The 12590-nt window shown below is 59.1% G+C and overlaps 1 protein-coding gene across 1 annotated transcript; it reads right to left on the bottom strand.

Annotated features, from left to right (window-relative positions):
• Window positions 1-2910: 2910 nt before the first annotated feature.
• On the bottom strand, window positions 2911-12518 carry SLC12A9 (solute carrier family 12 member 9). The gene is made up of 13 exons (XM_010716805.3): window positions 12332-12518; window positions 10481-10615; window positions 10202-10339; window positions 9760-10059; window positions 9417-9524; window positions 9217-9328; window positions 8976-9133; window positions 8487-8569; window positions 8244-8368; window positions 6681-6873; window positions 6346-6520; window positions 5426-5572; window positions 2911-4913 (listed from the first exon to the last, which is right to left on the bottom strand). Exons 1-13 carry the CDS (start codon window positions 12516-12518, stop codon window positions 4081-4083), a joined length of 2694 nt encoding a protein of 897 aa, XP_010715107.1. The 3' UTR covers window positions 2911-4080.
• Window positions 12519-12590: the final 72 nt, after the last annotated feature.

Below are 12590 nucleotides of genomic sequence, written 5' to 3' on the forward strand. Positions count from 1 at the left end.
GGCAGCAGAGAGATTTATGGCCCATCCATTGCACGGCCCAAACAGCAGCTGCAGACCCCCAGCCCCACTCAACCATCCTTCTGGGTACCACGATACCCCTATCCCACTCAGTTCTGGGTGCTTTGGATGAGCACTGGGTCTTCCAGTGGGGTGGGTGCTGTGCTGTGCCATGAGGCATAGGAACACTGCTTGGCATGGGGACTGGTGGCTCAGCCATGGGACACACTCATGCACACTCACACCACCTCTCGGTGATACGGTAACGCTTTCCTTGGCCGCATACCATGCTCCATGAATCCCATCAGATGCCTCCAACTGGGCATCACCAATCCCAACAGGGCACAGGAGCATCTGAATCCGGCACCCAGACCCATAGGTGGGCAGGAGATGCCCAGCTCTGCTGCTCACCAGGGGAGAATGAAGGGTCCCAGACCCGCTTGGCATCTTGGTGGGAGCATGACAGATGCATGCAGGAAAAGGGGGGGCAATGTTATTAACAGCCGTGGGTATTGCTCCAACAGGGCCGTAAAAATTAAAGGCGTGTGGATATAAAAGAATGGATAAATCTGAGCCGGCCGCAGAGCACTGCGGCGTCCCTGGGGGGTGGCAGCTCCAGAAAATGGGGTACAGCAAGCATGGGATGGGCACTGCATGTGGATAGATCCTGGGGGTCAGGCAGCACCCATCCCTGCTGCAAAGTGTAATGCTCCAGCAGAAAACATTGTGGGCAGTGCCAACCTGTGGAGCTGGTGCTGCAGAGCAATAGGCTGCTCCTAAAGCAGGGCTGGAGGGAAAAGGGGTTGCATTGGCTGGTGATGGGTATGGGGTGCCCACAGCCCACACACCCAGACTGGCCCCGAGAATGGTGGCAGTGCCCCTGTGCCATGCACCCAGGTTTGGCCCAACCTGGTGGGACTGGGGGTCTTGTAGCCCCCAGCTCTGACTCCCCCTCCCCACCAGCTCCACGGGCCACCCCGCCAGCATCCTCATTTTCCCTGAGATTAGCTGCGGCGCGGGAGCCCCTGCGCACCGCCAGCAGGTGACAAATAAGATTTTTCCACTCTCCCGAGCACCCGGCATGGGTCTGTCATTGAAAATGCAAAGCAGCGCAGTGCCAACCTCCATCACTCGTCCTCCCCTCCGCCCGTCCCTCAGGGCCCACATGGCTGAAGCCATCACCGCTGCTGTTGGGACCCCAAAATGCCATTCACTCCCAGCTGGGCGTGAGTGTGTGCCCTCATGACTGGTGCAGCAAGATCCTTGAGAGGTCTTAGGAGGGGGATTGTTTGGCTGTGTCAGGCCAGGTGGGTGTTGAGTCCCTTGGGTGGGAGAGTGACAAGGGGGAGTGGCTGCTGGGGGTCTCCGTCAGCTGGGTCATTGCACCCTGACAGTGGTGCCAGGCTCTCACAAGTGATAGCAGCATGAGGGCTTACCCCCCATAGGAGGCACGTGGCCCTCGGGGTGAGCACTGCCCCACATACCTATCCCAAGTGACCCCCATCCCAGTTCTGAGTGGAGGAGAATGGCAGTGGATCCTCACCCCCAAACTGAGCACATCTACCCAACACTCATTACCCAAACCCCTCCATCCCAAAACCTGTTTCCCTCCCCCAGACCCTTCAGTCCCCTCCAGGCCCAGCCCTGGGCCCTATTATCCCACACCTCCCAGGATGAACAAAGCCCCGCAGCCCCATCCCTGCGTCCCCCCCTCCGCTATTGTTACAGGGTTGCCTCTGCCTCTGTTTGTGAAATTAATTCGGAGGTGGAGAGGGAGAATTATGTAAAGTGTGGTTATTCTGGAGCGGCGGGGGAAGCGCGGCTGATGGCAAAGTGCCTTTTTGTGTGTTTAATATGCATTTTTTTTTCCAGCGGTGCATTTTCAGGCGGGTAATTTGCTGTCTTTTCAGACCCCGATCAGTATCATTTCTCCGGCAATGACAGCTTTTATTTGCTCTGAAATGAATGCTGCGAAATTTCCAAGAAATAGCCGAGGCCCCATTGCCTGCCCACCCCCGCGGGCACCCCACAGCCACGGCCCCATCCAGCGCCAGCACAGGGCACACGCGTGTGCACACCCTATGCATGTGCTCACACACCTATGTGCACACCAATGCACATGCCTATACCTTCATACCTAGCCCCCCAATAGCTGCAGACATGGCTCCCATTGTGCATTGGGGGTGAGGGTCCTGATAAGGGTCCCTCCGTGCATCCCCCCTCACTCAGCACAGCCCAGCTATTGGAGAAACTGAGGCACGGATGGGCGCTCTTACCCCAACCCTTGCCACAGTGCTGCTGGCTGTCCCCCACCCCAGTGTTTGGCACTGTCCCTGTGGCCCATTCAGCACTTGGGGAGCACCCAGGGTGAGTCAAGGGCTGGTGGTGCCAAGAACAGGGACAGAGGGCGTTGGGACTGGGAAGAGCCCTGGGCACCAGGAACATGGGCACGGGCAGCTGTGGGGGTGCAAAAGGTGCGTGTGTGAGGAGGGAAAAAAGGATGCTGTTTGTGTAGGTGTGCACTGAGTGGGCGTTGTGCTGGCTTTGCAGCAAGCTGCGTGTATGTGTGTGTGTGCATGTCTTGATGCGTGCGCATGTGGGACTGCATCAGCCCCTCGGCCACCTCCTGGTGCATGTGCAAGGTGTGCAGGGTCTCACGTGGCCATGCGATGCACCCATGTACCATGCTGGATATAGGAGTGCATGCCCCTAGCACATGTGCGCTGTCCCACATGTGATGAATGGTGTTATGGTGTTGTGTGGATAAGGCATAAACCCCAAACGCTGCACCCTAATACAAAGCCCACTGGGGGTCCCCACCTCCCTGATGCCAGGGCCTGGCATGGCCAAGGTTAACTCTGCCAGAGCCCGGCGGCGTGGCACGGCGAAGCTTTAATTTAATGAAGTGTGAGGCTTTTTTATGGGCTTTTAATTACGTGGTGATAATTAACATTATACACTGCCGGGTCCCGCTGGTGCCCGGCTGCCCTATGCCAGCTCCTGACTGTAAATAAATGCAGTGGGCAGCTGGAGCCGTGTGGTGCCCGTGCTGAGGGACCAACCTCCCACCTCCAGCAGCAGAACCAGCCCTAAGTCCTGCTGGGGGGGGGGAGGGTACAACCCCCTGCAAGAAGTGGGGAGCAATACAGCCCCACTCTATTTCCCCAGAGAGCACCCAGATATATGGGGTTTTCCAGTCCTCTGGCTGATGGCACCTTAGTGGTGATGGGAGTGGGAGGCAGAGGCTGTGCTGTTAACCCCCCGCCCCACCCCCCCACACACACAGCTCCTGGCCCTAAGCAGCCTCCACACCCATTTGGGCTATTAGGAAGCAATTCATCAGGCAGCACCCAGGCACGCTGCCCACCGGCCAGGCACCCAATAGATTTATCGCCATCACCCAGGCTATTTCCTGCCCTCCCCCAGTCAGTACAGTTGGGTAAGGGGATGGAAGGGGAAGCATTGTGGAGAGCTAGGGGTCAGGGCAATGCCACTGCTCCCTGTAGGCATGGGGCTACAATGCCCCACCTGGGCAACCCCTCATTTCCCCCTCTCTGGGGGCAGCAGGACCCTCAACCCACAGGGTCACACATCCACAAAGGGCTGCCTCCTCCTTCCCCAGTCTGAAGCAGGGAACTCAGTCGAATGGGCTCCCATCCCCCACCCCTTTCCCATTTAATTTTCCCTAATGAAAGGCACGGAGGATGGCAGGGAGCGGGGGCACCAAGGTCGAGGCTGCCTTTAATCAATCCCCACTGTTGGCTGGGTGCCCAGAGGAGCCTGTGGAGGAGAGTACGGGGGAGAGGGCTGCAGGCAAAGGGCTCCCAGTAGCAAATCGGGACCCTCCTGAGGACCCCCAGAGAAAAGGCACAGTGAACGCATTAAGTGCCCGGATCCTGCCAGGGCAGCTTTAAATGCTGTGCCTCCCCCCAAAAAACAAAACCCCCTACTCTCCTCCCAGCACAGCCCCTAGAACAAGGCCTGCAAATGGGAATCACGGCCGGGGCCAACTCCCCCCAAGCCGTACCCAGCCCGGAGCTGTAAGGCACTGACTGCAGGAGGGTTGGGGACACGAGGACAATCCTACAGCTGGGTGCTGGTGACAGCGCTCACCCCGTGCACCAGCACAGTAGGGCCAAGGTCACGGGTGAGCAGCTCCAGCTGCCGCAGGTACAGCGGGTACAGCCCGGTGTCAGCCGGAGGCCGTGGCAGATAGAGGAAGCGGACAGCAGGCGCCGGGCCCTGCTCCAGCACCATCTTGTTGGCGGCACAGACGTACTCATCCGACACTTGGGTGGTGTTGGGTGGGAAGTTCACCGCCACCTCTTCCTCCTCAGCGGGCGCCGGGCCGCCCGGAGGTCCCCGTGGGGCCTGCCAGTGCAGGCGGACCACCCCATCCCACGGCACCAGCTGGATCTGGGCCTGGATGCGCAGGTCCTTGAGGAGCTGGCGCAGCTTGTCCTCCTGCGCGTGGGGCATGGCGCCTGCCTCCACACAAAGGAAGAGGCGGAGGCGGGCCCGGCGCCAGGCCCGCGCCATGTTGAGCACGCAGGCCATCTGCAGCAGGAAGAGGCTGCACGTGTCGGCGTAGCGGGCGCTATCGGGCCGCAGCAGGTTGACGGGCCAAACGTGGATGGAAGGCGGAGGGCTGGCGGCCCGGCGCAGCTCCCACACCTTGTCCAGGCTCTCCAAATGTCGGACCAGCAGGACATTGCGGAGCATCTTCAGGGCGTCAGCCACGATGCCTACATACTCGCGTGGAGACAGCAGCTTGGGGGCGGCGGCGGCCCGCAGTGGGGGGAAGCCCAGGGGCAGCTCTTCGCGGGTGCTGGTGAAGGCAGGGTGCTGGGCCAGGCTGTCCTGTGGTGCTGCATCATCATAGAAGCCCAGCACCAGCGTGTTGGGGCGCATGCCGCCTGAGGAAAGACCACAAAGGTCTGGGGTAGGAGCAAAGGATAGGACCCTACCAGCCCCACAGGTAGTCCCAAGCCCCACCTAGGCTTTGACTTTGCTCATCCAGGTACCACCATGACCCACCATAGCCCCAGCAGTTACTTTCAACCTCCCTTTGGTATTGCCCATCCGGGTGCCTTCAAACCCCGCAGCATGACCCATCCGAGATGCCTCCAAGACCCAGTTTGGCTTTGGTATTGCCCATCCGAATGCCTCCAAACCCTTCAGCATGACCCAGCCTAGATACCTCCATGACCCAACTTAACTTTGGCATTCCCAAGTGCGTTAAAAACACCTGGTGTGGACATCACCCACCCATGTCTTCAAGTCCCAGCTTGGCTTTTGCACTGCACGCACACAGGTGCCTCCAAGCCCCAACCTGGCTTTGGGGGGTGTATCCACAGCCCTCGGCACCGCTCACTCTGCAGGGATGGCAGGCTGGACCCCCATCAATGCCCATCCCAGTGGCACTCACCAAGGCCAGAGGTGAAGAGGAGCTGCCGGACGCCGTGCCGCACCGAGGGCGCGAGGGTGAGGCTGATAAAGGCCTTGACATTCAGCTTGTCCACCAAGCTCAACCATGAGTCCTGCTGGGGCTGCAGCGGGTCTGAGGGCAGTGAGTCTGGGTGGGAGGACAAGGACAGCATGAGTCATGGGGTTCCCCCTGCTGGAGGTCTCTCTGATGTCCTCACAGCTCCCCAGCACAGCACTGAGCACTCCTAGCACCGTCTTCATCCTGAGCAGCCCCATCACCTCAGCACACGAGCATAAGGAAGGCATAAGCAGGTGCTTCCATCCAGAGATATGAAATTATACATAAATATATAAAAAATACTTAGCCCCATCCCCCTCCCCAATTTCAGGCCATTAGTCACCACGGCAACAGTGACAGAAGGGGGGAGGGGGAGAGCAGAGCCCGTGCATCCGCTGGGGGTGGGGATGGCCACGGCAGGGTGAGTGCGTGTGCAAAAGAGCACATGTGCAAATGAACATGGAAACACATCTGAACCATGTGAATGAACACAGGAACACAGGTGTGCAAGGCTGTGCCAAGAGTGCACAAAATGCCCACACTTGCTGGATGTGCACGAGACCAGTGGAGTTGAGGTAGCACATGCCATGTTTGCGTGCCTGTACCAACATGCAGGAGCTGCATGTAGACGTGCAAAGATGTGAGTAGGATACACGTGTACACACAAATTATGGGAGAGATAAGTCACCTCAATCCCTTACATTATGCCAAGCTGTGGTATGTCCAAAATGCTGTTATCTCCCTCCCTGGGTCCAACATGGCCAGCTGGGAGGTGGTCACCCCAGCCAAGGAGTAATGCTGAGGGCCACAGCATCACAGAAAGGGACAGAGGCCACCAGTGCTGGGACAGGGCAGATCCTCACCCAAGTCTTGTAGCTCCACGTGGCCCAGGACATAAAGGCCACTCTTTTTGAGGTCGTTGACAAAGTCAATGAGGCGGGCGCTGCCCCGCGGGTTCTGCACCATCAGCAGCATCTGAGGGCGCCAGAACTTGACGTGGTCCTTCCGCACATCCAGCATCAGCAGGTACTTCCGCACCTGGGTGGAGGGAGGGAGGCAGCTAAGGATTCCTTCAACGTGCCATCCCACGAGGACGCCAGCCCTGAGGACACGCAGCTGGGACAGGACTGCCACAGGGATGCCAGCCCTAGGGACATCAGTTCTCCAGCCCACAATGGGTGAGAAGAACAGGACTCACCTGGTGGAAGATGAGAGCTTGGCTGATATAGCCCCAGGTGCTGCTGGGTGACAGGTAGTGGAGGGCAAGGAGGAGGATGAGGAGGAAGCCCAGGCTTGCCGAGGCTGACACGGGGCTGATGAGGAACATCATGACGCAGCAGCCGGCGATACCCAGCAGGCACGTATGCCAGGTGAAGTAGCGAAAGGTGGGCCTAGAGCAGACAGAAAGGGACATCTAAATTAGCCAGTGTGGACTCCTTGCAGCAGGGAGGTCAACCCAAATGAAGCTTGGCCTGTGGTTTTGTGCCACTCACTTCATGTCAGTCATGTAGACTGGCTATGGCAATCCACATCAGGCACAGGCAAGTTGGCATTACCTCTGTCCTCATCAGTGACACCATACAGTCCCTGGCACTCAGCCATGCTCAGCTGACCCAGGAAAATCCCAATGAGAGGCAACAGTTATGCCCCAGGTTGTCAAGGGGATTGTGAACTAATTACACTGGGGATAACCACAGCCCACATCAGGGCTGAGCATAGAAATGGTAATTTCATCCCCAACAGCCTCTTTCAAGGCTTGAGGGAAAGACAGCCTGGAAATGGCACCCAGGAAGAGCCACTCCAGACAACTATCTCCCCCTGTGACAGGTTTGGTGACACAGAGAGTAGTGGCACAGGAGGGGGACAGGGCACTCCTGTGTTGTAAGGCATATACTTTGTAAATGGAGGGGAGATGGCACCACGCAGGGTACTGGGCAGACCCACACTGCCTGCCCCTGGCAAACAGGGATGACCTGAGGGTGGGCAGAGCTGGGGGGCACACAGCAGCACCAACAAATGAATATAGCACCCACTCATCCCAGGGAGGCGGAGGTGGGAAGGCGAGATGCTGTTATTTTCTCTAATTATTGTTTTTGCTGAAAGGTAATTAAAATCCTTTTCCGCCACGCTTGATGGGAGATCTCAATGGGGAGGGGGGGGAGCACTGAAGCGTGGGATGGGCAAGGGACCCTTTGCCACCCAGTTCCACAGCCTCCCCACAAGCACCAGTCCATGCCTGTCTGTGCCCCACATTCTCAGATATAGGGAGGGGGAACGTGGGCCGAGCTGGGGGGCGGCTGTATCCAACCCAGGTCCCCCAGCCACCCTGCCTTGCTCCCCCCAGCTTAGGGCAGCCCCACACCCACCGCCCCACGCTGCAGCTGCCTGTCACACACTGTCCTTCCTGGAAGATCTTCTCCTCCCCCCTTAGGCAGCATCCCCCATCCTCCCCCTTTCCTTGTTAGTTTAATTAGCGCTAATGGAAAGTGGGCTCCATCACTGCTTGGCGAGCTGCCCGGGGGATGCCGGGCGGCACAGCCTATAAATTACCTCTGGAAAGCCTACAGAGAGGGGACCCAATGTTGCTGCATTTATCTGTGCCCACTGAGTAGCACAGTGCCCGGGCGAGGGAATTGTCCCCTTCTGCTTCCTGAGTGGTCTCTGCCCCCCTGATGCTCAAGGTGGTCAGAGGATGGACAGATGGCAGATAGATGGACAGACAAGTGGGTGCACAGCCCATCACAGAGCAGGCAGCAGTTACCTGAAGTTGGGGGCCGATGCCCACTCCAGTGCCAGGCAGGCCAGGTTGACAGTGGCATAAACCAAAAGAAAGAAGGTAGTGACAACTCCTGCAATGGTGTTGAGCTTCCCAGAGAAGAGCACCAGCTGCAGGGAGAGCACACAGGTCACAGCATGTAAACAAATCAGGAAAGTCCCATAAAGGGGCACACAACATGGGCACAAAGCCCAGGGACTGGGACAGGAGCATCACCAACAAACTCACCTGCACCACCAGCCAGGAGAGGATCACTGCCATGATGGGGTTCCCACTTGCAGATGTCTTCTTGGCAAGCGCCAGCGCCCGGCCTGCAGGCAGAGCAGGCAGCTTGGACAGGCACAAGGCAGGAGGCAAGCCAAAGGCCACCAACTAGTTTGGCAATGCCCCCATTCTGAGTGCTGGGGCTGGGGCAAGTGCCAGGGCACAGTGGGGACACAAGTGCTGGCATCCCTACAGGCAGACTGGGGTGCAGGCATGTCCCTAGCCTGGCAGAACCACGGTATGCTCTATAGACCCCACATCATCTGCAGAGGCACTGCCAACCCCAGGCTGGAGTGGGTATTGCTGGGTAGAACAGAAAAGGAGCCTCAACACCCCAAGTCCTCACTGATTCACAGAGCATCATCACCCCAGCCACAAGGGGAGTTCATTTTGTGGGAACAGCCCTGGCACCATTTGGGTTCTGGCTGATGCCAGCACACTCCAGGCACTCACCAAAGAGATCATCCCGTGCCAGAGCATAGAGGATGCGGGATGCCCCGATGAGGTTGCTCATGGCTGCAGAGAGCGTGGCAGCATAGATGCCCACCGTCACCAGAGGTGGGAAGATACTGATGTCACGCAGGAAGCCGTAATCTTTCTGCAGGAGGGTCCTAGAGAGGGACACACACACACGGTGGCACTCATCTTGGCTCATGTCAACACCAATAACTCCAGAAAGGAACGGTGGCTGTACCTGTTGCAGGTGGCACACATGAGGAAAGCCAGCAGGTTGTAGACGAGGTAGGTGAAGAGCACAGCAGAGATGGTGCCCCGCGGGATGGAGTAGCTCGGGCGCTTCAGGTCCCCTGCAGGCAGGGCAGCAGTGTAACCAGCCTGTAGGCGCAGCACTCCCTGCACCATTCAGCTCCATCCCAGTGCCATCCTGCTCCCTACCTGACATGTTGGAGCCTGCCATGATGCCGGTGCAGCCATTGAACATCACTGCGAAAACTGTGCTGAAACTCATCATCTGCCCCGTGGTGTAGTCCACTCCATACCCACCTGCAGCACACAGGGGCACAGGCTGTGACGGGCTGCTTGGGGTGGCACAGATCTGCCATGTGCCCTCTCCTTAACAAGCCGTCCCCAAAGGAGGATCACTATGGGACAAACCGCTCCACGAGCTCCCCACACCCTCCACTGAGCCCATGCTGATGCAGAGGCAGGTGCCACCCCTCCCCATCCCAGCAGGTAAAGGACCATGATGGGGACCACGGGAAGCCCTCAGTGTCCTCACCGCCCAGGTTTTCTCGCAGAGTGGCAAGTGAGAAGCCCGTGAAGCTGCCGTTCTCAGTCTCCGAGCTGTTGAGGTGCGGCATGCGGATGGGCACACCAAGGGGCCGCGTGGCGAAGAAGCTGACAAGGATGGTGCCCAGCACACCCGCCACGATGAGGAAGATGAGGAAGGTGGCTTTGGCATAGATGGAGGCACCCACCAGGCACACGACGAGGCACAGGGCCAGCAGGATGGTGCCGTAGAGCAGCTCATACCAATAGCTCTGGGGGAGGACGTGGATGCCTGAACCCACTTTCTGCCCTGGGCAGAGACACACGGGGATCAGTAGGGCTCAGTGCAGGCACCAGGGGTTGGCCAAGCCATGTCAGGCACAGTGCTAGGCACAATGCTTGGGCTGCCTGGGAAAGGGATGCCCGACATCCCCTGCTATGGGGTAACTTACCTGGCGGGATCCCGAAGCTGTCCACCACCGCCTCCACCAGCCCCAGCACATAGAGGGCACTGCCACACACGTTGGCCAGGAAAAACATGATCCCAATGCTGCCCCCAAACTCCGGGCCCAGGGCACGACTGATCATGTCTTGGTGGAGTCAAGGGAATGTGTCAGCAACCCAAACCAGTGCCCAGCAGGCACGGATGCTCCATCATGCCCACAGCCCCACTGTGGCATCCAGGTGCCACTGAGCACCCCCCAAGGTTTCCTGCACCCAGCAAAGGATACAATAGGCTCCTCCAGCATCCAGGGCACCGTTGGTGGCAATGGCACACACCGACAGTACCGTCATGCCAATGATGAAGTAGGCCACCGCGAACATGGCCAGAGCCTGGTACAAGCCAGCATGGCCCACCACGAACCCTGCCAAGGTGAACCTACAGTTAACTGGTCATGAACAACCCCACAGAGCTGCCCTATCCCCGTGCATGCCAGACAGCCACTGCCCCCAGCCTCAGGGCATCTTCCAGCTGTGCCCACAGAGCCACACACCCAGAGAGCAAACAAGCAGGAAGGGAGGAGACAGCAGGGTGGCCCACTGCAAACCAGGAAGCAAAAGCAGCCCAGGGAAGCTGTCCCTGTCAGCCAGGCACCAAGCTCAGCTCCAGCAGCCCCTGGGGGTTCAGTGGGGCACTTGGACTCCCTCAAGTCCCTGCACAAGGCACGGTCAGGCTGCAGACAGTGAGAGGGACTGTGGGCAGGAAGGGGTTGCCCACAGCAGCAGTGGGAGATGCCCTATCTCAGCCACGAGATTAGCCACAGAGATGTCAAGGGGAGGGCTCGGGGAAGTGCAGGGAGCAGCAGGGAGCCCTTCTGGGTTTTCTCCCTCCATTCCAGTGTTAAAAGCTAGGAGTGGAGATAAGAGATGACAAGAGAACAAAGTGGGTGCAGCCAGGAGGGTCTGGTGGTCTCCAGGTCATGGAGACACAGAGGTATGTTTGAGGTGTACAGGAAAGGGGGAGGGCAGCTGCCTGGACCCCCCCAGAATGGGACAGTTCCTCTTCCCGGCAGTTCCCCTCCCACCAGCCCACACTTCCCCTATTCCCTCCCCATAGGTAACACCACCCCTGTGAGGGTCTGGGCTCAGTGTGGAGCTGGGAGTGCCTTAGAGAGCAAAGCTTGTGGGGTGGGAAGGGATGAGGGATGGGGCTGTTCCTTCCTTTCTCGCAGCTGGGATATCCCATAGCCACAGGAAGAGGCTCAGGGCCCCCTCCAGTCCCCCCGGCACACAGCCAACTCCCGCCCAAGGTTTTCTGCAGGCGGAAAGCAAAAGAGGAAAAACCTTCCCTGTTCCTGTTTGGGCCTCTGCCTGAGCTGGACCAGGGCATCCCAACACGCCGGTACCTCCAAAGGGTTGCTGCCTGCCCCTGGTTGGGCCCAGCCTGCATGCCCCTCCAAGGTACTCCATACTGCCCAGTACCAGGCTTATCGCTCAAACTGAGACCAGATGGGAGCCAATCTGTGTCCTTCCAACACTGTAGGAGGGAGGCCCAATTCTGGGGCATGACAGAAGGGTGCAGCCCTGGGAACATCACTGGGAACACAGAGAGGGCACTGGGGTGCAGTACTGAGGGATGCTCAGAGCAGTGGGGTCCCGGTACTGTGGGGTGTGGGGACACAAAGGCATTGGGATCTGACTTACAGAACGGATTTGGGGGAGCACAGGGACAGGGGCCTTCAGATTAGGGGTCTGGGTTCCTGCCCTGAGGGTACCACTGGAGCCCCGGTGCTGCAGACTGATGGGGCGTGCGGTTGGGGAGCATACAGCACTGGGACCCCAGACTGGGAGAAACCTGGATGGAGTACGGGAACTTCAGCTTGGGGCTGGAGGATGCGGAGGGTGCTGGGAGCCCCTAAACAGGAGGGCCTGGGGGAGAGCACTGAGATTCCAGACTGAGATGCTCAGGGGAGAGCACTGGGAAGACACAGGGAGCTGAGTGAGGAGCACAGGGCGGCACTGGGACCCAGACCAGGGGGAGCAAGGGCTCTGCAACAGGGGGAGCTCGGGGTGGGTTCTGAGGCTGCAAAGAGGGGATGCCCAAGGAGGACCCGGGACCGGGGTGTCCAGGAGATACTCACCGAGGCGCAGGAAGAGGACGACGCTGAACATGGAGAGCAGCGTGGGCACCACGACGCCCAGGAACGTGGGAAGCTTGCGGGGGGTGGCGGCGGCGGCGGCCCGGCCACGTTCCCTACCCCGCTCGTCTTCTCCGGAGCCGCCGCACAGGCGGTACGTGAGCAGCGCGCTGCGCTCCGAGCTCGCCATGGTCCCTAACCTAACCTAACCTAACCCGGCCCGGCTACACCAGGCCCGCAGCGGCCCCAAACGCGCCCGCTC

The sequence above is a fragment of the Meleagris gallopavo genome, chromosome 11 (genome assembly GCF_000146605.3).
Source record: "Meleagris gallopavo isolate NT-WF06-2002-E0010 breed Aviagen turkey brand Nicholas breeding stock chromosome 11, Turkey_5.1, whole genome shotgun sequence".
NCBI lineage: Eukaryota > Metazoa > Chordata > Aves > Galliformes > Phasianidae > Meleagris > Meleagris gallopavo.

Coding starts and splice junctions, on each gene's coding strand:
- SLC12A9 (XM_010716805.3), bottom strand. CDS start 12,518: ATGGCGAGCTCGGAGCGCAGCGCGCTGCTCACGTACCGCCTGTGCGGC. Junction 10,340..10,480: donor GGATGCTGGAGGAGCCTATT/GTATCCTTTGCT, acceptor GACTCCACCAAG/ACATGATCAGTCGTGCCCTG. Junction 9,329..9,416: donor GGCAGGCTCCAACATGTCAG/GTAGGGAGCAGG, acceptor CCCTGCCTGCAG/GGGACCTGAAGCGCCCGAGC.